This window comes from Nyctereutes procyonoides, unplaced genomic scaffold (assembly GCF_905146905.1).
Source record: "Nyctereutes procyonoides isolate TBG_1078 unplaced genomic scaffold, NYPRO_anot_genome, whole genome shotgun sequence".
NCBI classification, from domain to species: Eukaryota; Metazoa; Chordata; class Mammalia; order Carnivora; family Canidae; genus Nyctereutes; species Nyctereutes procyonoides.
In genome coordinates this window covers 38,498,661-38,523,693 of record NW_026575135.1, presented here as the reverse complement: position 1 = coordinate 38,523,693, position 25,033 = coordinate 38,498,661, and the positions used below count along the sequence as shown (strand labels likewise).

Genomic DNA, 25,033 nt, shown 5'->3' with positions numbered 1-25,033 from the left:
ACCTAAAAGAAAATACATCAACCTACAAACCTAAAAGAAAATACATCAAAACATTAACAGGTTTGGGAGTCATTTCTAAAAAATAGAAATAAAAATTATTTTTTTCCTTTATAGAAACTATCCTAATTTTTTTTTAATTTTAACAATGAAAAGATATATGTTAATTCAGAGTAACCTATCAAATCCAAAGGTGGAAAGGAACTTAGGTACTACCTAAGCCCTCATTGTAAGATTAGAAAACTGAAGACCAGAAGGGTTATTAACTCATTCAAGCAAGGTTATCTAGCTATTAAATAGCAGAGCCTCAACTTTGTACAGTATTCCTTAAGAGGGTTCAGGGTTTCCTTTAATCACTGTAATACAGGCTCTGAAACATCTACTAAAATACTGATCCCATATCTATCAATCTATCTGTACACACACACACACACACACACATATATAAACTCTGACTTTAAATACCACTGTCCTCACCCTTAAGAATCAAGGCTGATATAAAATGTCCTAAGAGAACAGCAAATCGTTAACAGCCCGTGAACAACATGGTGTCTTGGGGTGCTGATCCCCCCCCCCAAATTATCAAAACTCACAAATAACTTCGACTCTCCCCAAACTTAACTACTTAGCCTACTGGTGACCAGAAGATGTACTGATGACTCAATCAACACATATTTTGTATGTGACATGTATTATATGCCATATTCTTACAATACAATAAGCTAGGAAATCTGAAACATTTTAAAAAATCATAAAGAGAAAATACATTTACAGTACTATAAAAAATTCACACATAAGTAAACTTGCACAGTTCAAATCCATGTTGTTGACCCCTGAACAACATAAGCTTCCCTCATCAGCTCAATTATCACACACCTGGAACTTTCTACCTTTAAAGCAAACAAGAAAAGGGATGCCTGCCTGGGTGGCTCAGCAGTTGAGCATCTGTCTTTGGCTCAGGGCGTGATCCCAGGGTCCTGGGATGGATGGGAGTCCCACATCGGCTCCCTGCAGGGAGCCTGCTTCTCCCCTCTGCCTGTGTCTCTCTCTCATGAATAAATAAAATCTTTAAATAAAATAAAGCAAACCAGAACTCCTATGTAAAAACCGGGAAAGATTAACAGAGATGAAGACACAAAGCTCAAAATTTTAGTATATGTGCTGCCGAAGCAAGCACTACAAAGCTCAAAATTAATTTAACTGTTGTCAAGTAGTACCACTGAACAGAAAGCCCTATCTTTGAAAACATTGATTCTAACTTGGTGCTTCATTTCTTCATTATTTGATCACAAAATACAAAATATGCTCTTTTATAAAAGCATACATTCTTTCTAACAGCAAATGATTCAAGAGACAACTGAATATATACCTATGTGCCATGAGCCTGATGGAACAGAGATGAATAAACAGTTCCTGTCCTCATTATTTGTTATAAGGCTTATGAGAAACTATACCATGTAAAGTCCCATACCAACACACACAGTTAGTTGTGGCTAGAATAGAGAAGTTGTATACAAGAAGCAAAGAAAATAAAATCCCACCCTATGATTTCATTTCTTTATTCTTTTCTTGTTGGACAGGTTATACAAAAAAACTGCTACCTCCCCATTCATCTTCATTACCAAAACTCTGCATCAGGCAGGTTTTAAAACAGCCTGCGGTAGATATTTTTGAAGTTCCTAGAACTGAGCATCTAACCTCTTTGTATTAAGACAAAATCAATAAGGAAATAAATTCAACAAAATACCATCTTCATTAAATTTTTAAATTTTAGAGATAGACCTGAGTATTTCCTCAGTAAGCAATAGCAGTCAGCAAAACTCAAATTGCATTTCGAACAATTTAACACTATAAGTACTTGTCTTTAAAAATAATATGCTAAGGGCAGCCTGGGTGGCTCAGTGGTTTAGCACTGCCTTCAGCCCAGAGTGTAATCCTGGAGACCCAGGATCAAGTCCCACATCAGGCTCCCTGTATGGAGCCTGCTTCTCTCTCTCCCTGTGTCTCTGCCTCTCTCTCTCTCATGAATAAATAAATAAAATCTTTAAAAATAATAATAATAATATGCTAACATTATCTTTAGTAGCTGACACATCAATACATACAAAGCACTGTTCTAAGCCATTTTTCATGTAGTATCGTGTTTACAACCCAAAATTCTGAGGTAAATATTCCCATTTTACAAATAAGAAAAGGACACAAGACTAAGTAACCTGCCCAGAGTCATCTAGCAGGTAAATAGCAGCCAGAATTCATAAACAGTCTTCTGATTTAATTGTCTTAAATACTGTATAAATGTTGGTTAATGGACAGCAAATTCATAATCAACAAATGATTTTATCTAGGGCATACACTTTCAACTATCATCAAATATTTAACAACTGCTATGCATCAGGCACTTAACTAAATGATGACAAACAAGATAGACAAAGGTCCCTGCTCTCTAAGCTCTTCATTTGTGGGTGAAGGAAAGATGAAAAAAAATTTCAGTCATCATAGCAATCAAGGAAATAAGTATGAAAAAGGATGTGAGCTAAGATCTAAAGGACTTTGAAAATCTGAAGGCATTTCCCAAAAAAAAAAAAAAAAAAAAAAAGGCAAGGACCTGAGGAAAGTAGATTTCTGAAGTGAAAAAATGTGATGAGGTTGGAGAAGTAAACATAGGCTAATTTATACAGGATCTTAATAAACAGTATTTATAGATAAATTTGAGGGTTCTGTTTGTTGGTAATGCTAATTAGGAAGCCACTGAAGATTTCTGGACTGGGAAATTTTAAGATCTGACTAGGATATGAAGATTGCTTTGACTATACATGAAGCATGCAAACTGAGGCCAAGATAGGGTTAGGACAATTTTTATAAGAGTAATTGTGGCATGGGCTGAAGTTGCAGTAGAGGAGATAAAGAATGGACAGATCATAATGCGCTTTATTTTTTTTTTAAGAGTGAGATTCCTCACTTTTTTTAATTTTTTTTAAAATTTATTTATGATAGTCACACAGAGAGAGAGGCAGAGACACAGGCAGAGGGAGAAGCAGGCTCCATGCACCGGGAGCCCGACGTGGGATTCGATCCCGGGTCTCCAGGATCACGCCCTGGGCCAAAGGCAGGCACCAAACCGCTGCGCCACCCAGGGATCCCCATACTGCACTTTAAAAGAATAAAAACTTGCTGGGAGGGATCCCTGGGTGGCACAGCGGTTTAGCGCCTGCCTTTGGCCCAGGGCGCGATCCTGGAGACCCGGGATCGAATCCCACGTCGGGCTCCCGGTGCATGGAGCCTGCTTCTCCCTCTGCCTATGTCTCTGCCTCTCTATCATAAATAAATAAAAATTAAAAAAAAAAAAAACTTGCTGGGAGATGACACGTGGGGAGGAAGGGGAAAGACTATAATATGTAATTAAAGATAACGCCACAACTTGGCTCCAGCAAAGCACTGGGTCCTTGTCAGTCTCATATACTAAGAATCTGTCTTGAATGATAGTTTTAAGATACCTAGCAGATGGTCACACTTGGTATACATAAGGGCTCATTGTTGTCTAATATTTCAAAACTCGATTACTGGATGAACTTAACTGTGAATGTCATAAAAGACTAAGAAAAACCAATGTTTCTAGGTCAGAGCAAGAATGAAGCTCCAAAAAGATTCTGCATTAATTCACATTAAAAAAATACCTTTAAGGGATCCCTGGGTGGCGCAGCGGTTTGGCGCCTGCCTTTGGCCCAGGGCGCGATCCTGGAGACCTGGGATCGAATCCCACATCAGGCTCCCGGTGCATGGAGCCTGCTTCTCCCTCTGCCTGTGTCTCTGCCTCTCTCTCTCTCTCTGTGACTATCATAAATAAATAAAAATAAAAAAAAAATACCTTTTAAAAAACCTTAATCTATAAATCAGTTATGAAGAAGTATAGTTTCCAAACTGCCACTTCTTCTCCCATGTTCTTCCTTTACCTTATCCCTAACTATAGGCTGTTAGAATAAAGCAGGGGGGGGAGGGGAGTGCAAGTCACCAGACCAATGCAGATACAGCAACAATGCCTTTCCAAAGATAACTGGTATACTTATGACAGCACGAAGGCACAAAATATCACAAGTTGAATTGAAAATTTATTATTAGCTTAATTTTATTTTTTTTCAAGATTTTATTTACTTATTCATGGAGACAGAGACAGAGAGAGACAGAGACACAGGCAGAGGGAGAAGCAGGCTCCATGCAGGGAGCCTGACGTGGGACTGGTTCCCAGGACTCCAGGATCACGCCCTGGACTGAAGGCGGTGCTAAACCGCTGAGCCACCCAGGCTGCCCTATTAGCTTAATTTTAAAGTTATATTCTAAATCCACAAATATATTCTGATTTCTTGAATATTAATAATCATTATCTTCATTAATCACTCAATACCATTATTTCGTTATTAACCAAACAATGTTTAATGAAAGTTTGGTTACTTGGTTTTGTTTTAAAATTTACAGATATTTTCGGGATCCCTGGGTGGCGCAGCGGTTTGGCGCCTGCCTTTGGCCCAGGGCGCGATCCTGGAGACCCGGGATCGAATCCCACGTTGGGCTCCTGGTGCATGGATCCTGCTTCTCCCTCTGCCTGTGTCTCTGTCTCTCTCTCTCTCTATCATAAATAAATAAAAATTAAAAATAAATAAATTAATTAAATAAAATTTACAGATATTTTCAATGTAAAAATCTTCATTTTTAAGTGCTGAGGGAAGGTATTGTAATTCCTCTAAATACAATATAAAAATAAACTGTGTCCTATGAAGCTACAGGGATACATAGGAAATTATATAAAACCTGTCCCATTTCAGAGAAATCAAATTTTAAAAATTCTAAACTGGGATCCCTGGGTGGCTCAGTGGCTTAGCGCCTGCCTTTGGCCCAGGGCGCGATACTGAAGTCCCAGGATCGAGTCCCACATCGGGCTCCCTGCATGGAGCCTGCTTTGCTTCTCTCCCTCTGCCTGTGTCTCTGCCTCTCTCCCTCTGTGTCTTTCATGAATAAATAAAATCTTTAAAAAAATAAATAAAAAATTTTTAAAAATAAAATAAAAAATTCTAAACTTACAAAACTGAAAAATTCTAAGGAATGTCTACTTACATTACTACAGTGTTTCCAAACTTCACATGCATCAGAATCATCTGGAAGGCTTGTTAAAACAGACTGCTGGGCCCCACACCCCAGTTTCTTTTTTTTTTTAAAGATTTTATTCATTCATTCATGGGAGCCACAGAGAGAAGGAGAGGCAGAGGGAGAAGCAGGCTCCTCACAGGGAGCCCGATGTGGGACTCGATCCAGGGTCTCCAGGGTCACGCCCCGGGCCGAAGCTGACACTAAACCACCAAGCCACCAGGGCTGCCCAACACACTCCAGTTTCTGATTCAGTAATTGTGAGGTGGGGTCCTAGAATTCACAGGCCTAAAATTCCCATGTGATGCTAGTGCAGCTTGACCTAGTACCACACTTGGGAAACTGCTATTTCATTACACATACACAAATTTTTCATCAGAGATACCTTTTCCTATTAAGTTTATGGGAATTTTTTAAATGACAGATTACCCTATTGAGTTATAAATTCATCATATCTTAAACCTAAGTTTTTATATGTAGGATTTACCTAAACTAATTATGAAGGCCAACTCTATGAAGGCCAATCCAATTCTAGACTCAAAACTGTATTTAAAAAAAAAAAAATCATGTGGCATTATAGAATACCATTAATATGAAATGTCCACAATTGGCAAATATACACAGTGGTTGTCTAATTTTTAGGGGAGGAGGGAATGGAGAATAATTGCTAATGGATATGAAAATAAATGTACTAAAGTCCACTGAATTACATACTTTAAACAAGTGAACCTTTATGATGAAAGCTTCATCTCAATAAAGCTGTTAAATTACGTGAAAATTCATACAATACCTAAGCAACATTAAACCAAATGTTGCAATTGTAGACACTGTTAGGACCACATAATTCTAATTAGAGTATCACCAACTTTGTTTCTCCTGGTCCAAGGTAAACAAGCCTACTTTACCAAAATTACTGCAAGTTTTAAACTTCAAGTCCAAAATCATGAACAAATATATATGAACAAAATATATGAACAGTACTTATTAAGACTGTTAAATTATAGATATGTAGAGTATCATATACCAAAATCAATGAAATAGGCCTTGGAGTAGTCCTATGCACCCAGAAGTACCAATTCAACAATAGTCGATAATTTTTGAAAAATTAATTTGCACTACCAAATTGGTCCTCGGACCATATATCCACCAGGGGCAGCAGAATAGCCACAGTGACTCTCAGGACTGCCTAAATACACACAAGAGATAACTATCGCAGATTTCTTCTCACTCTTCCCCTAATATACCATTTGTGTGGCTAATATCACAAAGTCTAAAACGGGGTTCTAGGCTGTCCTTATGAAAAGCATTTATTATACTAAGTATCAATACCAAATACCCTGTCAAGAACTTTCTTTACATACTTCCATCTATCAGCCATTCTTTTGGTTGCTGAGGATCCATATACATCCCCCTTTCAAGATTAAGGAAACATCTATTCCAATAAAAGTCAAGCCAGCAGCATCTAATTTTTCTGCCTTAAAAATAAAATTTAAAAGGGAAACTTGAAGACTTTTTCTAAAGTTCAAAGATGATCTTTAAGTTTCCCTATCATTACTCTATTACTTTCTCTTTGAAGTAATCTCTACTTGTTTTTCATTTTATGCTCAATGACCCTGCTGAATTAACTGATTTGCTTTTAGAGCTAAAAGGACTTACGTCTCATGAGTTCCAAAAAAGAAAATGGGTAGTTTGTTTGTGGGTGGTTTTACAGCTCCATCAGGAACTTCATCTACCTAAAAGAAAGATCAGAGAAATTAAAATCTTTTAAATCACACACATCTCAACACAACAGAAATAAAGAACAAGACATCCAAAAAGGATCTGATAAAAGTAGACCAATTCCACAGGTCATAATTCCTATCCCAGTTCAGAAACCCAAGAAGCTCTTAAACCCAAAATATTTCTCAAAACTCAATTGACGGCAAAACCTGGACTGACACTGAAACTACTTCGTCATTACTTTTATTCATCAGTGTTTCTGATGCTTATCTGCAAAAATATTGTTAGATTACTATTTGCCATTCTTGAACACCCTATACCAAAAGCAAAATATATACCACATGTACCATCATTACCTTTAAAAATTCTCAAATTCTGAATTTTAAACATATCTGACCCTGAGCTTTTCAGATAAGGGAGCTGAACCTGTAAAAAATCCTAAATGATATTTCTGCAGGGAAGCTATACAAATATCAGAGTAACACAAAAGCAGACATTAACCAAAGTTTTAAGTATTATTTCTTAGTTTGAAACACGTATTCTGGAAAGACCTTACACCTACAAGGCTGACTCTCATGAAGATCTGTTCCTTTTCATTTCTCTCTCAAGTGTTCTAAGTAAGCAACAAAGAAAGTATCAGCTGCTATTATGTCTAACATATCTGTAATACTTGTTAGTTTCCCTTAACAATAAAGGGAAAGCAGACCTCAAGGGTAAAGCCATCAGGCAGTAACATCAAGCCACAATATTTCTGGTTTTTCGTTGCTTAAACTTCATAATAACATTTCTATGTCATAACCGTCCTAATTTCAAAGACATTTTAAAAAATCAGTTAGCTTTGTTAGAAAGGGAGCAGACTATTTGAGGACATATTATGCTCTGTATGCCTTACCTTGCTGAAGAAGACTGTGAAAGCGGTTTGACTGGCAGTCCGACAGTTTCAGACATCAACAGATTCATTATCACCTAACACTCTTAGGTACTTTAATTTCCTCACCTATACCATCATCATACTGGTCATTTCATTTCAACCTCATGAGAAGGCCCCCAAAACTGTGAAAATCCTTAGAGCCCTTAAGATAAGGGATATTTTCTGTCAACCTAGTTCATATGCTTCTTTCTTCTAGCAAACATTTTTTTTTTTTTTTAAGATTTTATTTACTTATTCATGAGAGACAGAGAGAGAGAGAGGCAGAGACACAGGCAGAGGGAGAAGCAGGCTCCATGCAGGGAGCCTGACGTGGGACTCGATCCCAGGTCTCCAGGATCAGACCCTGGGCTGAAGGTGGCGCTAAACCACTGAGCCACCCGGGGTGCCCCTAGCAAACAATTCTAAATGTACAGTACCTACGTAGTTTAATAAACGTCAGGCAATTTTTTAAAAGCTGACTGTAAAAACAATTATTAAGGATACAGGATTACAAGAACACGCAAAACTTAAAAATTAATCAAGTTTGGAATATGGAGCCAAAAAATAGTAACATCAAAGTATGGACAATTGTCACCTTCACAGATGAAACCTTAAACACCCTACCCTTTCTAAAGCAAAGACATAATTTTTTAGGATCAGAAAAGACAGAATAAGGAATATAGTTCTTGAACACAGTATCAAACCAAATTCACCTGCTTCTAAGAAAAAAAGGAGAAAAGAGACAAAAATTTCCCATTCCCACCCAAGTGAACTTGTTGAATATAGAACCTTTTAAATAAAGAAGGGAAATATTCTGGCCTTCCTAAGGCTACTTATTTTGCTTTTAGCAGTACCAACTCCATCATCTAACCCAATGAAGCATGTGGAGAGGACAACTTGTAAGAAAAGTAAATGACTCTTTAAACATTTTCATTTGGCTTTTAATTGTAGTGTAGCATTGAATGAATACAAATACACACTAAAGGCTCAGATTTCAACACCTCAAAATAAATAAGGATGTTAAAACCATGAAAAAAATATCTTGGAGGGGACTTAAACCTGGACTTAAACCAGTTTCCCTCTCCTCTATTCAAACATGAAATAGTGTTTTATAAGTACACGATTACATACTAAGGACTGGGTGGCATGACGAAATTCAGTTTGTCTATTGCCTTCAAGAAGCTTACAATCTTAAGCTTACAATCTTAAAAAAAAAAAAAAAAGCTTATACTCTATTTGGAAATTGAGGCATGCACTTAAGAATTAAAATGTTATCACAAAAGAAATAGTGTCAAATACAAATATATAGATTAAGAATATTGAGTAAGGATTGTTCAAGATAAGACTGGTGAAAAGGCAGACTTGACAGACTGGGGCTAGGGGGTAGATCTTTCCAGGTTTAGGAAGGAAACCTGTTAGCAAGAACTGGATGGGGGAAAAAAAAAATCAAGAATCAGTGAACATTTTATACTTGGACAGTAGTCAGCAAACATACTACATGATTCTCTGTAACCAACAGAGAATTTTCTCCCAGTTGACATAATTAAAACTACAGTATTTAATTGTTTTTAAGAAATACACTCCTCAAACAAGAGTAGATTAATGAAAATCACAACTTTAGAATATCAAGTTTACATTTAAAAAAAGATGTGGAGCATTCTAATCCAATGGATCGCAACAGCTTTTTGATTCTATCATGATCTTAGAACCTGAGTCCTACCCTAAGCTAACAAAAGGACCTTTTTTTCTGAAAATGGCACTTAGGTATTAGTCTCTATTTTAAATGTCACAAAAAATCCTGGGCCTTAATTACCTCTCTGTACCACTAGATGTGAACCTAGGAATCTGGGTGTACTGCTCCTTTACCTATGGGAAACAAAGAGATAAAGCAACTTCTTCAAGGTCATAAGCCAAACTTCACTAATACAAATGTGAAAATAAATTTACAAAAAACTTCGTGTAAAATCTTCAAAAATATCCAGTCCTAAATCTCCATTAAAAAAGCAAATCCAGAAGCCCTCAACTACAAAACATAAAAAAAAAAAAAATCCCTATGCATCCAATTTAATCACACCTATGACATCCAAGAGTCTGCATAAACTTCACCGAGATAACTCTGCATTTCACTCGAAATTTTAAAGATTTCAATGTTTCATTAAACAGTAAACATAAAAAAAAAATCCAACCTTGATTATTTTCACCCTCAATGGAACATTAACTGGCATCACGTTTAAATATTTCCTATTAAGAAAACCTGCCCAAGTCTGTCGAAAGCCATAAGGAAACGCTTAAGTAGAAACACCTGGCTTTTTACAATTCCACGGGAGATCCCTGGGCAAAAAGCTAAAACGAAAGGTTGCCAGTGAGACCACAGGAAAGCGGGGGGGGGGCAGAAAGGACACGAGAACAAAATTCAGAGACAGGGTAGGAAGTAGGCCCCCGAGGAAGGTGGCGCCGCTCCACGCGAAGGCTAAAAAATCACTCACTCGAGCTGGCCAATGAGGGTAACCTTTCATCTTGGCGAAGATGAGGTCTCCAGGTTTGAAATCGCGAGTCATGTTTCGGGGGCGAGGCCGGGGGTCTGCAGCCCGGGAGGAGGCGCGGCGCGGCCGGCGGGGGGTGCCGAGGGGGCGGCCGGAGCCCAGGCGCCCGGGGCGGCGGGGGGAGGATGTCTCCGGGCGTCCCGACGCGCCTGCGAGGGAGAGCACCGAGGGCGGTTAAGGCTCAGACACCCGAAGGGAGGGGCCGCACGGGGAGGCCCGGGGAGGGGAGGGGAGGGGAGGGGAGGGAAGGGGGAGGGGGAGGGACGGCGGCTGGGGGTGGGGGCGGGGGTGGGAGGCTGAGGGGAGAGCCGCCTCCGCTCCTCCCCCGGTGCGCGGCCTCCGCCGCCCAGGAGCTGCCCCTCCGGGCTTCGCCAGGTCCCCCGCTCGACGAGCGCGAGGCCGCCGCCACCTGAGGCAGGGATGCTGCTCGGCCCCCAGTCCCCTCCCTCCCGCCCCATCTTCCCTCCGGCTTCTTTCTCCGGGCGTAAGCCCCAAGAGGGAGGGGGTGGGGGGATCCGGGGAGAGGAATAAAGGATGGCACGGGGCAGGGGCGTCCGCCTCCCCCCGGCCCGCCTCCCGACGGCCGCAGCCCCCCCCCCCGCTCCCGGGCGCTCCCGGCCGGGCCGCGGCCACTGCCCCGCTACCGCCCGCAGCGAGGCCACGGGGGGGGCGGGGCGAGTCCCCGCCGCCCGCTCACCTGCCGGGGCCGCGGGCGCGGAGGCTGCGGTGGCGGGCCGGCCGCCTCTGCCCGCGTCCACGCAAGCCACCTGCGCCACCAGCTGCCGCAGAGGCGTCTCAACGGCTCCGAATCGCAACCGCCGCCGCCGCCGCCGCTGCCGCCGCCGTCGCTGCGCTGCTCCCGCGCGGCTCCCGCTCGGCGCCCGCTAGCACTGGGGCGGCACCAACTGCTCGCCCGCGGAGGGGGGGCGACGCGGCGGCGGCCCGAGGTGTGTGGCTCGGAAGCGGAGCTCCGGAAGGCGCTAGAGCCCCAGGTCGGCTTGGGCCCCGGAGTTCGCGGCACGTGGGGAGGCAGACGGGGGGCGCGGGAACAAAGGAGTGGGCGCAAACAGCTGGGCCCGCGGCGGCTCCCCCCGCGGCGTGCCGAGTGGACGGGCCCGGCCCGCCCCTGCTGGCTGCCCTGCGTGTGTGTATTTGTATGTGTACTGTATGTAAAAGGCGGGGAGGGAGGAAACGATTGTTGTGGACGGGGTTTGGGGGCGGGTATCCGGGCCTCCAGCCCTTGGCTGCGGGTTAGGGAGAACCTGGCAGCCTAAGCTGCGAGTTCCTGCCTCGTTTCCCAGGGTGGGGAGGCTTTAATGCTGCACTTGCGCGGTTTGCACCATCCATCCAGAAAAGAACTGTACAAAAACCCATAGATGAAATCGGAGCATGAGGCTGTTGCAGGGTGTGCAGCTTGTAGGCCTCGTACACCTCGCCGAATGGGCCTTACAGTCGCCTTTTCCTTGAAATTGTAAAATGAGAAGACCCCGTGTCTTTTCTCTTAAATCTAAAGCACCAAGAGCTATGGAGAAAACTGCAATCCTAACGAATGCAAAATGTGAAGGGAAGAAAACAATGACAGGAAAGCATAAGACTCTCAAATAGGATGTGGGTTTGGGCCCGTACTAAATCTTAGCTGCTTCTAAATGGTATTTCTTTAGTAGAATGGTAGCCGAGGAGTGGTGAAGTGTAGAGCTGTGGCTAAACCTCACGCGTTTTAGCTCTTAAAACACTCTTCAAGGGCTTTCTAAAATTATTTCATTTTTTTTGATCCTTTGGCCAATATATTTTTTTTAAAACGTCGTTGGTAACATGACCAGCTTTTTAACGTGAATTGATATTTTGATATTTTTACCAGAACTGTGTCACTAGAATTGTCTAATTTTGCTTAACCATTAACATTCACTCAGGTTCCCAATACATGTAGTAAATAAAAAGGCATTTTGAAAATTAATCCTGTTTTATTTCATGCTTCATTGACACCCCCCCCCCCAAAGTACCTACTGTGTATCAGGCATTTTTAGGCTCTGGAATACAACCATGACCAAAAAAGCACAAATACTTCCTGTCTAAAACAGAACAAAAATGGGAAAAAGCATAAGAATATTAAAATATATGAATAATGACATGTAGCTCATACTCCCTTAAATGAACTCACAACTGGGAATAAAATCAGGGAAAGCTTTATTAAAGTAGGTAAAAATCAAGAAGAATATTTTGAAAGAGATACACACTTCCCTAAAAGGAAAGAAGATATCCCAATGCAAATTGTCCTGCAGGGAATTTCCAGAGACTATATCACACCTCTGCAACAGGCAAAGGGTTCCAAATGTTGCAAAAAGAGGAATTGACTGGCAGGGAAGAGCGAAAGGTTAAAGAACGGCCTTGAGGCTTCTCATCCTGAATGAGTTTGATGTGATGCATGCTAGGGAGCCACTAATGGTTGCTGAGCAAGATAGTAAAGATGATTCTTTAAAAAGTTATTCTTGCTTGCTACAAAGTAGACGGAGGTAGAAAGAGGTTCGAGGTTACTGTTGTACTCCCAAAGTGACCTATTTCTAGATGAGACTGGTGGCTGAAAAAGGCAAGAAAGTGAACAGCTAAGTACACAAAGGAATGATTACCAGGCATTTGCCATAAATTGTGCACAGGAAAAGTGGAGAAAGATGTGTTGAAGAGAATTCCAAGACACTGAGTAGGAGGGACCAAGATGCCTTGGTCTCTCCAGCTACCATTTCTTGCACACCTCCTTTGTTAGAAGCCTCTTAAGTCTTTGCAATTCCAAGTATGGTCCAGGGCCCAGCAGCATGGGTTACACCTCCCCAGACTTACTGAATCATAATCTGCATTTTAACAAGACCCCCAGGTGATTCTTATGCATATTCAAATTTGAGAGACTTGCTGTGGAGGTTGCTACGGGAACCTTAAACCAAGTAGGGAAAACACGTTGAGCAGATCAATTATAATTAATATTAAAAGAGAACTTTTTATTAGTGCTAAATGATGGAACAAGAGAAAAAGGAGTGGTTACTGTGAGTGGCGGGATGGTCCTCAGAAAAGACATGAAAATAGAGGGAAAATGGAAAAGCATTGACGTTTCAGTGCTAAAGGTAAATATAGAAAGTACAAACTTAGCTCTTGGTGTCTTTCAGTTTGGCAATTTCAATTTGTGATAGTCTATAGACAGTGAGCGATACCCTTGAAACAGTAAGTCAGGGCAAAGCAGGTGGTAGTTTAAGCCTCCAGAGAACAAAAGCCCAGGATCCCTGGGAGCCCCAGTTCGGAATGGGAGGGAAAGGAAGAATGGAGAGGGAGGAGGGGGGGTTGCACTCTGCAGAGCTAGTTGGAGAGCTTTTCTGAACCGGGAGCCTGTGCCCCTCCCCAACTGCGCTTGATGCACCCCGCCCCCATACTCAGTCTTCTTGGGGAGAGGGGAGGAAAAGTACAGCAAGATGGAGATTTAAGGGCAGTGAGAAAGTTGTCAGAGAATCTAATTTTCAAAACAAATGAAGCAAGGGGGGTGGAGGAGGGAGGAGGTGAGGCGGTGAGGCGGGGAAGGAGATCTAAATGAACTGAAGTAATCTGATTTACATTCTCTCGTTCTTATCAGGGTGCTCCTGTCCCCATTTTACAGGTGAGGAAACAGGCTCACAGAAGTTCAGCAACTTGCCCCAAATCACACATCTACTCCAGCAGCCAAGACAATGTTCCGGGTCCACACCACCTCCAGGTGGAGCAGGGGGCCAGGAGTGCTGGAGACCCAGGAGCCTTTAATTAGAAAAAGATGCTGGAAGGAAAGAAAAGCAGCCAGCACTCACCCTTCCACCTAACGTCTTTGGACTAGAAAGTATTTCCAGCTTCAAACTTCCTAACAACCTCCCTCTACCCCACCCGACTCCCCAGCATGTCCCTACCACCTGCCCATTCTATTGAACTCCTAGTTTTAAGAGCCTCAACCCCAAAATCACCTCCAGACAGGCTTCTGACCTCATCTTACTGTGGCATAATTTCTTATTTACAATCCTTCAGAATAATATTTAAACTATTTAGGGACGCCTAGGTGGCTTAGCTGTTGAGCATCTGCCTTTGGCTCTGGTGTGATCCTGGGATCCTGGGATCCAGTCTTGCATCGGGCTGCCTGCATGGAGCCTGCTGCTCCTTCTGCCTATTTCTCTGCCTCTCTGTGTGTGTGTCTCTCATGAATGAATAAATTAAAAAATATTTTAAAAGGGGGTGGGGAGGGACACCTGGGTGGCTCAAAGGTTAATTGTCTACCTTTGGCCCAGGGCATGATCCTGGAGTCTGAGGATCCAGTCCTGCATCAGGCTTCCTGCATGGAGCCTGCTTCTCCCTCTGCCTGTGTCTCTGCCTCTCTCTCTGCGTCTCTCATGAATGAATAAATAAAAATCTTAAAAAATAAATTAACTGCTTAGAAAGAGACACCATCTTAATTATCAGTGCCTGGCAGTTAGCAGGCACTAAATAAAATTTTTCTAGATAAATATTTGTTGAATAAGAGGAAGGGATAAGTGAAAAACTCTCTAGTTGGGATCCCTGGGTGGCTCAGCGAATTAGCACCTGCCTTTGGCCCAGGTCATGATCCTGAAGTCCCGGGATCAAGTCCCACATCGGGCTCCCTGCATGGAGAATGCTTCTACCTCTGCCTGTGTCTCTGCCTCTCTCTGTGTGTCTCATGAATAAATAAATAAAATCTTAAAAAAAAAAAAAAGAAAGAAAAGAAAACCTCTCTAGTCCCTTAGAGAGAACATAGACACTTTACAAGACATTTGTTTTTGTTTTGACTTTGTGAATTTTTTGTGTACTTAGAGGATAACCCTTTAAAAAGCACTAGCATGTTTTCATCACCTCAAATACATTCATTTGATAGTTTTAATGGAAATCTTTCTAAATGAGATTTGATATCTATCCCCCAAATTAAGTAATGATAATCCCTTCCTTCACATCTTTACATTGAATATACATAATTCCCTCCCTTAATGTGCAGTATTTATAACTTAAACTTGGGAGTATGGACCCCAATTACTGAACTTTTCTTGTGTGTGATACTTCAAGCTTCGTAATGGGGAAGTTAGCAAGAATATGGGGAAGATAAAGGGCATTGATCAAAGAGCTAGTTCAGTCGGGGATGTCATAAATCTGGTCTAAGCCTAGCTTCCCCTGGCTTCTCTTAGCTTCAATAAGCATTTGGAATTTGGGCCCTTTGGATAGGGGAAAGCAATCTCTCCTGGTTTCTGAGACAGCGTAGATACACCACTGAGCTGGTTTACCAAGGGGTAGAGGAGAGTAATTCTCAGACACCTGGGATAAGAGAAACCTTATCGAGTCTGAGTGCTCTTTAGGACAGTTGTCAAGAAGCTAGGCCAGGACAGGGATGGACAATTGACCTGTGAGTGATGTCGCTGCCTATTCTGAAGGCTGCCAAGACTGTGTGTTATTTAAGTGGAATTTTTAAAATCACTGCACGACCTCCTCTATAATCACTTCTCATCTTAGAAACTTGGTGTGCAAAAAAAAAAAAAAGAAAGAAAAGAAAGAAACTTGGTGTGCTTCTTCCTTAGCTCTCCACATCCATTGTCAACTAAGGCTCCTCTCATCCCATATGTCTGTGAACCATGCTCCTCTTTATTCTTCTCACAAAGAACACAAGGAACAGTCCTTGTGTCTTTTTTCCTTTTTCATCCTCTTCTTGTATGTTCTTCCTCATTTTCCTGCACCCTGTCACCTGCTGAGCTGGGTAACTGAGAAGGATGGCTTTGAAAATGGAATGATCACTTCTTCTGGTCAACGGGCCTAGCAAATGTGGTATCTTTTATTATCTTTGTGCCTTTGGTTCTTCTAGGGGTGGAGAAATAAGTAGTGATGGTCAATGGTTAGGAATTGTAGAGAGAGGGATGGGATGCCTATAAAGTGGCAACACTAGGGAGATATTCACAGGGATGGAGTAGTTCTGTATCTTGATTATGGTAATTGTGGCAGAAATTTACCCATGTGACAAAAATAGCATAGAACATACACAATGTACCAATGTCGATTTCCTGGTTTTGTCATTGTACTATAGTTGGTTAAGATGTAAACATTAGAGGAAATGGGTGATAGGTTTTACAGGACCTTTCTGTATTATTTTTGCAATTTCCTGTGAATCTAGAAATATTTCAAAGGTGAAAAAAAAACAGGTATATATAGAAGGTTCAAGAGAACTCTTTTGTTTAAGGCAAGGAAAATCTGTTTGTGTTTATAGGTATTAGGAAATTTGGAATAGGGCTAGGATAAGGAGAGAAATACAATATTTATAGTGCCTGTATGTGTGTGTGTATGTGAGTGTGTGTGACACATGTCTCCTACAATGCTTTCCTTATTTTTCTTCTGCATGACCATGAATATCTCCCTACTGCTACCACCACTTTATAGTCATCCCAACCCTTTACCCCTTGCAATTCCTAACCGATGGCAATCACTAATCATTTCTCTATCCCTATTATTTTGTTATTTCATTATATATATGGAATCATAGAGTATGTGATCTTTGCAGATGGTCTTTTTCCACTCATCTTTTTTTTTTTTTAAGATTTTATTTATTTATTCATGAGAGACAGAAAGAGAGAGAGAGGCAGAGGGAGAAGCAGACTCCATGCAGGGAGCCCGATGTGGGACTCGATCCAGGGTCACCAGGATCATGCCCTGGGCCAAAGGTAGACGCTCAACTGCTGAGCCACCCAGGCGTCCCTCCACTCATCTTAATGCTTTATAATCCATTAAAATTTTTTTGAAAGATTTTATTTAGTTATTTATTTAGTTATTTATTTGAGAGAAAGAATAAGCATGAACAGGAGGAGGGGCAGAGGGAGAGGGAGATACAGACTCCCCACTGAGCAGGGAGACCTGTGATATGGGACTCAATCCCAGGACACTGAGATCATGACTAAACCTGAAGTCAGATGCTTAAGGGATTGAGTCATCTGGGTGCCCGACCTAAGTTTCTCTGCATATCAGAAGTTCATTACTTTTAGGGATGCCTGAGTGGCTCAGCGGTTGAGCATCTGCCTTTGGCTCAGGGTGTGATCCTGGGGTCCCAGGATCAAGTCCCCCATCAGGCTCCCTGCATGGAGCCTGCTTCCCCCTCTGTCTGTGTCTCTGCCTCTCTCTCTCTCTGTGTGTGTCTCTCATTAATAAATAAATAAAATCTTACAAAAGAAGAATTCTTTAAAGAAAAGTTTATTACTTTTTATTTCTAAGTAGATTCCATGGTATAGATTTACATAGTTTGTTTAACTGTTTACCTACTGAAGGACATTTTGGTTTCCAGACTTTTGCTATTACAATTAAAGCTGTTGCAAATATTCCTGTACATGTTTCGTGTGAGTAAAAGTTTTTATTCCTCTGGGATACATGCTCAGGAGTACAAATACTGGGTCATATTATAGTTACATACTTAGGTTTTTAAGAAATCACTGTTTTCCAGAATGGCTGTACATTTTACATTCCCACCAACAATGTATGAGAGATCTAGTTTTTCCACACCTTCACCATCATTTGGAACTGTCACTAGTTTTTCGTTTCACTGTTCTAATAGGTGTGGTCTTGGTTTTCCTTTTCCTAATGATTAATGATAGTAAACATCTTTTCATTTGCTTATTTACCATCTGTATGTCCTCTTTGGTGAAATGTCTCTTCATGTTCTTTGCCAATTTCCTAATTGGACTAATTTTTTACTGTTGAGTTTTAAGCACTTTTTCAATATTTTAGGGAGGAAACCTTTGTCCGATGTGATTTGCAGATATTTTCTCCCAATCTATCTCTTGTCCTTTCATCTTCTTTACAGAATCTTCCGTAGACTAAAAGTTGTTAATATTGATGAAATCCAATTTAGCAACTTTTTTCTGGTCATGTCTAAGAACTCTTCGCCAAGCCCGGGTCTCTAAGAATTTTCTATGTTTTCTCCTAAAAGTTTCACAGTTTAATATATTATGTTTAAATCTATGATCCATTTTGAGTTAATTTTTGGGTAAGATATGTTTAAATGGAGGTTCACATTTCTTGTCTATGGATATCCAAATGCTCCAGCACCTTTGCTGAAAAACTATCCTTGTTTCATTGAATTGCTTTTTTACCTTTGCCAAAATCATTTTACCATACTTGTATGAGCTTACTTTTCTATTTTGTCAAATTGATCATTGAGTCTGTCTGAGCCACAGTTTTGATGACTGAAATACTACACACTATCTTGATTACTGAATCTCTTTAATAAATTGTAAAACAAGGTAGAGTGATTCCTTCCAGTTTATTCTTGTTTTTCTAGTTTCTTTTCTAAGTATTCTAGTTCCTTGCTTTTCCATAAACATTTTAGAATAAGCTTGTCTGTACATACTAAAAAATCATCCTGAGATTTTAGTAGGAATTTTTTGAGGGGGGCGGGGGTAGAGGAAGAGGGAGAGAGAATTTTAAGCCTGCTCCACACCCAGTGCAGAGCCCAGATGGATCTCAGTCTCACAACCCTGAGATCATGACAGCCAAAATTCAGAGTTAGACACTCAACCAAGCCACCCAGGTGCGCCAGATAGGAATTATGTTAAACTTATATATCAATTTGGGCAGAATTGATATCTTTTTTTTATAAATTTATTTATTATTGGTGTTCAATTTGCAGAATTGATATCTTTATTAGGTTGGGTCTTCTAATCCATGAACATGATATGTCTGTCCACTAATTTAAATAATTTTCAATTTCTTTCATTAGCATTTTATAGTTTTTAGCCGATAAGCCCTATATATGGTTTGTTAGATTTACAACTAAGGATTTAAATTTTTGTATAGAATTGATTTTTGTATGTTTATTTTGTATTTTGAAACCTTGCCTGGGAAGCCTGGGTGGCTCGGCCATTAAGCATCGCCTGGGGGGGGGGGGGGGGGGAAGCATCTGCCTCCGGCTCAGGTCCTGATCCTGGAGACCCAAAGTCCCACATCAGGCTCCCAGCATGGAGCCTGCTTCTCCCTCTGCCTGTGTCTCTGCCTTTCTCTCTCTGTGTCTTTCATGAATAAATAAATAAAATTTATAAAAAATAAAAAAGTAAAAAAGTAAAAAAGAAACCTTGCCAAACCCATTTATTAGTTTTAGGAGGGTATTTTGTTTTTGTTTTTGTCTCTGGTTTGTTTATTTATTTATTTATTTATTTATTTATTTATTTTTGGTAATTGGATTTTCTACATAATTGTGTTATTTGCTAATATGGATAAAAATTTATATAATTTTAGTGCTTTTAAACTTTTTCTAAAGATTTTATTATTTATTTATGGGGGGGCACGAGTTGGGGGCAGAGGCAGAGGGAGAAGGAAAAGCAGAAGCAGACTCCCTTCTAAACAGGGAGCAGGGGGATCCCTGGGTGGCTCAGCGGTTTAGCGCCTGCCTTCGGCCCAGAGCGTGATCCGGGAGTCCCGGGATCGAGTCCCGGGATCGAGTCCCACGTCGGGCTCCCTGCATGGAGCCTGCCTCTTCCTCTGCCTGTGTCTCTGCCTCTCTCCTCTCCATGTCTCTCATGAATGAATAAATAAAATCTTTAAAAAAAATTTTTTAAATAAAAAAATAAATAAACAGGGAGCCAGATGCTGAGCTTGATCATAGGATCCCAAGACCACAACTTGAGCTGAAGGCAGATGCTTAACTGTCTGAGCCATCCAAGTGTCCCATAGTTCTTTTAAATTTTTTGAGGATTGTTTTATGGCCCAGGATATGGTCTATTCATATGTTTATAATGACTTCACATTCTGCTATTTTTTTAAAGATTTGTTTGTTTTATTTTTAAGTAACCTCTATACCCCATGTGGGGCTCAAACTTACAACCTCAAGATCCAGAGTTGCATGCTCCACCAACTGAGCCAGCCAGGTGCCCCTATTCTGCTTTGTTGAATAGAATTAAATAAATGTCAATTTATATCCTATCCTGCTTGTTGATGTCATTGAATTCTTGTATATTCTTCATTATTTTCTGTTTATTTATCCTATCAATTATAGACAGATACTAAAGTTTCCATCTATCATAGATTTATCTAGTTCTCCTTTCAGTTCTATCAGTTTCTGCTTTATGTATGTTTGGTAATGTACATTGAGAATTGCTATGTTTTTGCTGTATTTTCTTTACATCTTTTATCATTTATTGTTTCTCTTTATTCTGTTTTTTTTTTTTTTTGCTTAGACGTCTTCCTTACCTGATATTAATTTAGCTATTCCTACTTTTTTCCGATAAATGTTTTTACAGTATGACTTTTTCCAGTCTTATACTAACATGTTTTATATCTGACATGGGTTTCTTGTAGACAGCAGATAGTTGTGAGGTTTTTTTTTTAAGATTAAAGATTTTTTTAAAGATTAAAGTGGTTTTTTTTTAAGTTTTTTCTTATTTTTATGTTATCTTTACATCCAATGTGTAGCTTGAACTCATCACCTCGATATCAAGAGTGACATCCAGGGATCCCTGGGTGGCGCAGCAGTTTGGCACCTGCCTTTGGCCCAGGGCGTGATCCTGGAGACCCAGGATCGAATCCCACATCTGGCTCCCGGTGCATGGAGCCAGCTTCTCCCTCTGCCTATGTCTCTGCCTCTCTCTCTCTCTGTGACTATCATAAATAAATAAAAATTTAAAAAAGAGTGACATCCACTACCAACTGAGCCAGCCAAGTGTCCCAGTTGGGCCATATTTTTAATCCATGCTGCCAATCTGTCTTTTAATTGGCAGATTTAGTCCACTTACATTTAATGTAATCATTGATATGTTAGAGCTTAATTCTAGTATTTTTTGTTTCCTTTTTCCTGTTGTCCTGTAGGTTATTTGAACCTTGGGGTTGCCCTGCATCAGGCTCACTGCTCAGCAGAGTCTGCTTCTCCTTCTCCCTCTGTACCTTCTCACCCCACTTGTACTCTCTCTCTCTCTCAAATAAATAAATAAAATCTTTAAAAAAGAAAACAAAAAGTTCTTCCAAAAGTCACATGGAGCATTTCTCATTTTATCTCATTGGACAATATTCTGTTACATAGCCACTCCTAGCTGGAAAGTGCAAGTGAGGAAAGGGTTTTCAATAGAAATTCAGGAAGCCAAACAATGATATCTGCCCTATGTATCTATATATCTCTGTATAATACATTTAGGTAAATCTCTCTCCCTAATTAGTTCAGAAGTTCTTTGAGATCAGAGATCCAGTCAGAGCTAATCATTTCATACTTCACACCAGATGAATGTAAAGTTCCCCTAATTTCATATAGTTTTGCTACAAACAACAAAAGTCCTTTTTTTAAAATTTTTTAAATTTTTATTTATTTATGATAGTCACACACAGAGAGAGAGAGAGGCAGAGACATAGGCAGAGGGAGAAGCAGGCTCCATGCACCCGGAGCCCGACGTGGGATTCGATCCCGGGTCTCCAGGACCGCGCCCTGGGCCAAAGGAAGGCGCTAAACTGCTGCGCCATCCAGGGTTCCCACAAAGAAAGTTCTTAAAGGGGGATTTTATTTATTTTTTAAAAATATTTTATTTATTTATTCATGAGAGGCACACACACACGAGGGAGGTGGGGAGAGGCAGAGGGAGAAGCAGGCTCCATGCAGGGAGCCCGACGTGGGACTCCATCCCGGGTCTCTAGGATCACACCCTGCTGAAGGCAGGTGCTAAACCACTGAGCCACCCAGGGATCCTTAAATGGGGACTTTAAACCTAACATAGTTCTTTGAAAATTATTTTGCTAGCTCAGTTTCTTCTGAAATTAATCACTTATTTAGTCAGGGAGGCAGAACCCTGTAAGTTATGGGAGAAGAATTTCTTTTTTGTTATTCTTTTTTGCAGGAAGGGGAACTTACACAATCGTGACAGGAACTGGAGAAGTGAAGGTCCAAGGAACATGTTAGAGGGACGCCTGGGTGGCTCAGCTGTTGAGCATCTGCCTTCCGCTCAGGACGTGATCCTGGGGTCTGGGGATCAAGTCCCACATCAGGCTCCCTGCTAGGAGCCTGCTTCTCCCTCTGCCTATGTCTCTGTCTTTCTGTGTGTGTGTCCCATGAATAAATAAATAAAATCTTCAAAAAAACAAAACAAAACAAAACAAAACAAAAAAAACAAAAACAAAAACAGGCAGCCCGGGTGGCTCAGTGCTTTAGCGCCACCTTCAGCCCAGGGCCTGATCCTGGAGACCCAGGATGGAGTCCCATGTGCGGCTCCCTGCATGGAGCCTGCTTCTCCCTCTGCCTGTGTCTCTGCCTCTCTCTCTCTCTCTCTCTCTCTGTGTGTGTGTGTGTGTCTGATGAATGAAGAAATAAAGTCTTAAAAAAGAAAAAGTTAGAACATGAGAGAGATCGGAACTAAGGAATCAATCTAGGAAACCAAACATGTCTAACTGCCAAAATAGGACTGAATAGGGGAGGCTTATGGGGAGATCTCTAGGAAGTTGTGCCTCTAATCAGCTACCACCTCTGTGCATCAGGTGCCAAGCATCTGATGTAGGGCCTGGGCCACTGTTTGTTGAAAAGATCAAAAGTTGGGAGGAAGAGCCAGGTATGGATTGGAAGACAATGAAGATAAGCTTCCTGAAACCTGTTGATCTTCTACATCTGTCTCTTCCAGCATCTAACCACAAGGAACTTCAGAGTAATGGCTGCTGCTTTATTTCCATCTTCCAAACCTCTCTGAAATTCTTTTGACCAACTCCAATTTGGAATCTTTCAGGGAGGAGGATTTTGGGAAGTGTGATCCAGCTTAATCCAGTTGGCACAGAACCAACCCTCACACTAAGTAAACTATGCAAATCGAAGCTGTATCTCATCACTTAAGGATTCAAAATGTTTTAAATGCCTGGGGGCTAGGACTATGTCTTTGTCCATTTCTTCTGTCCTTTTTGTCCTAGGCAATAATTTAATTCTTGTATTTCTTTCTTTTTTTTTTAGATTTTATTTCTTTATTCATGAGACACACACACACACAGAGAGAGAGAAAGAGAGAGAGAGAAGCAGAGACACAGGCAGAGGGAGAAGCAGGCTCCATGGAGGGAGCCCGATGTGGGAATGGATCCTGGAACTCCAGGATCAAGCACTGGGCCAAAGGCAGGCACTAAGCCGCTGAGCCACCCAGGGATTCCAATAGTTTAACTCTTAAATCATGTTGCCTCACTGATCTTACTGTGCAAGCTACTTTTTCTGCTGCCCTGGTATCTATCTCTCAGAAGGAAAAATAAGTCCTTTCTTTAGATTTAGGCTGTAACATGTTGCCCAGGCAGTCTTGTCTTTTAACTTTGTTTTGGTTCTTTTTTTTTTTAATTTTTATTTATTTTATGATAGTCACACAGAGAGAGAGAGAGAAAGAGGCAGAGACATAAGCAGGCTCCACGCACGGGGAGCCCGACGTGGGACCCGATCCGGGGTCTCCAGAATCACACCCTGGGCCAAAAGCAGGCGCCAAACCGCTGCGCCACCCAGGGATCCCTGTTTTGGTTCTTATGTTTCTGTTGGCTTCCTCTCCTGTTTCTCTATTCTGGTTACAATCTTTGCGTGTTCTCTAGAATATCTAGCTGCTTCTCCCCTGCCTAAGTGTGTTTATGAACCATTACTTCTAGGTAATAATTTATCTTTGGGTGATGTAGATCTCCCATTTTTGTTTTAAATAACCAATATATATTCAACTGCAGATATCTATTGAACATCTCAGCACCATTACCTCCATAGGAACTTAAAGAACAGAAATATTTATATAACAAGAGAAGGAGTAAAATATACCAATATAAAGCAACAAATAAATAGCTCTCAGAGTTCAGAGAAAGGAACTGAATTCTGTCCTCCTATGGGCCCTTTACGTTTTCCAGTCAAGGCCTTACCTTTTCCAATCTTCTTATAAGATTTCCAAATCTTCATAATATTGCCCTAGTATTTCTATTATAAGTTAGCTACACGTATTAGAGTCAAATCAAATACATAGAATTTAAGCAATAGTAAATAAAATAGTACTGAAAAAAGCTATATGTAAGTGTTTGTTAAGGAAGATATAATAATTTTAAGCCATATAAAAATCAAAGAAACATTGATTGTAAAAATGTAAATACAGAAGTAGGAAACAAGGCTGTAATTTTATTCCACCAACTGTGGAATTTCCACCAGGAAATTTTTTTCCTTTTTGCACTGTTTCAGTGACATGGATTTCTGGGGTCCAGAATTATTTAATATTGCATGCATTCACTCAAGCTTGGTTTTCACATCATGAAATCTGTCATTTAATGGCTTGAGTAAGCAATAAATTGGTTGTGGTTTTAGAATATTTTATCCACATGCAATATCATCACCAAAGAATGCCAGAATTTTTTTTTGAGGACAGTGCAGATGTAGGTAATTTTGTCTTTTTAATGAAGTTATACATTTCCCTTTTGTATAAAAATTAAATACCCTAAACTCTCTAGACTGTAGTTATAATTTCACATTAGCATATATGAATAGGAAAGGGAAATACGACCCCATTCATTATGAATTTCATGTATGGATTTACACATAAAAAGGTACAATTGTCAAAATAGCTGCAGACTGAGAAAATGGTCATAAATGTCATGCAAGAGCAATGCTGAGAAGCTGTCATGTGTTTTCTTTGCTGACATTTTAGATGAGAGGAACGTGAAGATGTAGAATTAGTTCTGAAAGATGCAAAACTCAACTTCTTATTCAGTCTAATCTCATCATTTGAGCTTACAT

At 40.7% G+C, this 25,033-nt stretch overlaps 1 protein-coding gene across 4 annotated transcripts in view; it reads right to left on the bottom strand.

Annotated features, from left to right (window-relative positions):
• The window catches only part of PSIP1 (PC4 and SRSF1 interacting protein 1), a 44,004-nt gene extending 32,853 nt beyond the window's left edge, over positions 1 to 11,151 (bottom strand). For all 4 annotated transcript variants that reach the window (XM_055301723.1, XM_055301726.1, XM_055301725.1 and 1 more), the window contains exons 1-3: positions 11,003 to 11,151; positions 10,249 to 10,454; positions 6,790 to 6,866 (exon numbers count right to left, since the gene is read on the bottom strand). In XM_055301723.1, the coding sequence (XP_055157698.1) occupies positions 6,790 to 6,866; positions 10,249 to 10,320 (149 nt within the window). In that variant the 5' untranslated portion in view covers positions 10,321 to 10,454; positions 11,003 to 11,151. The remainder of the gene's footprint in view (positions 1 to 6,789; positions 6,867 to 10,248; positions 10,455 to 11,002) is intronic.
• Positions 11,152 to 25,033: the final 13,882 nt, after the last annotated feature.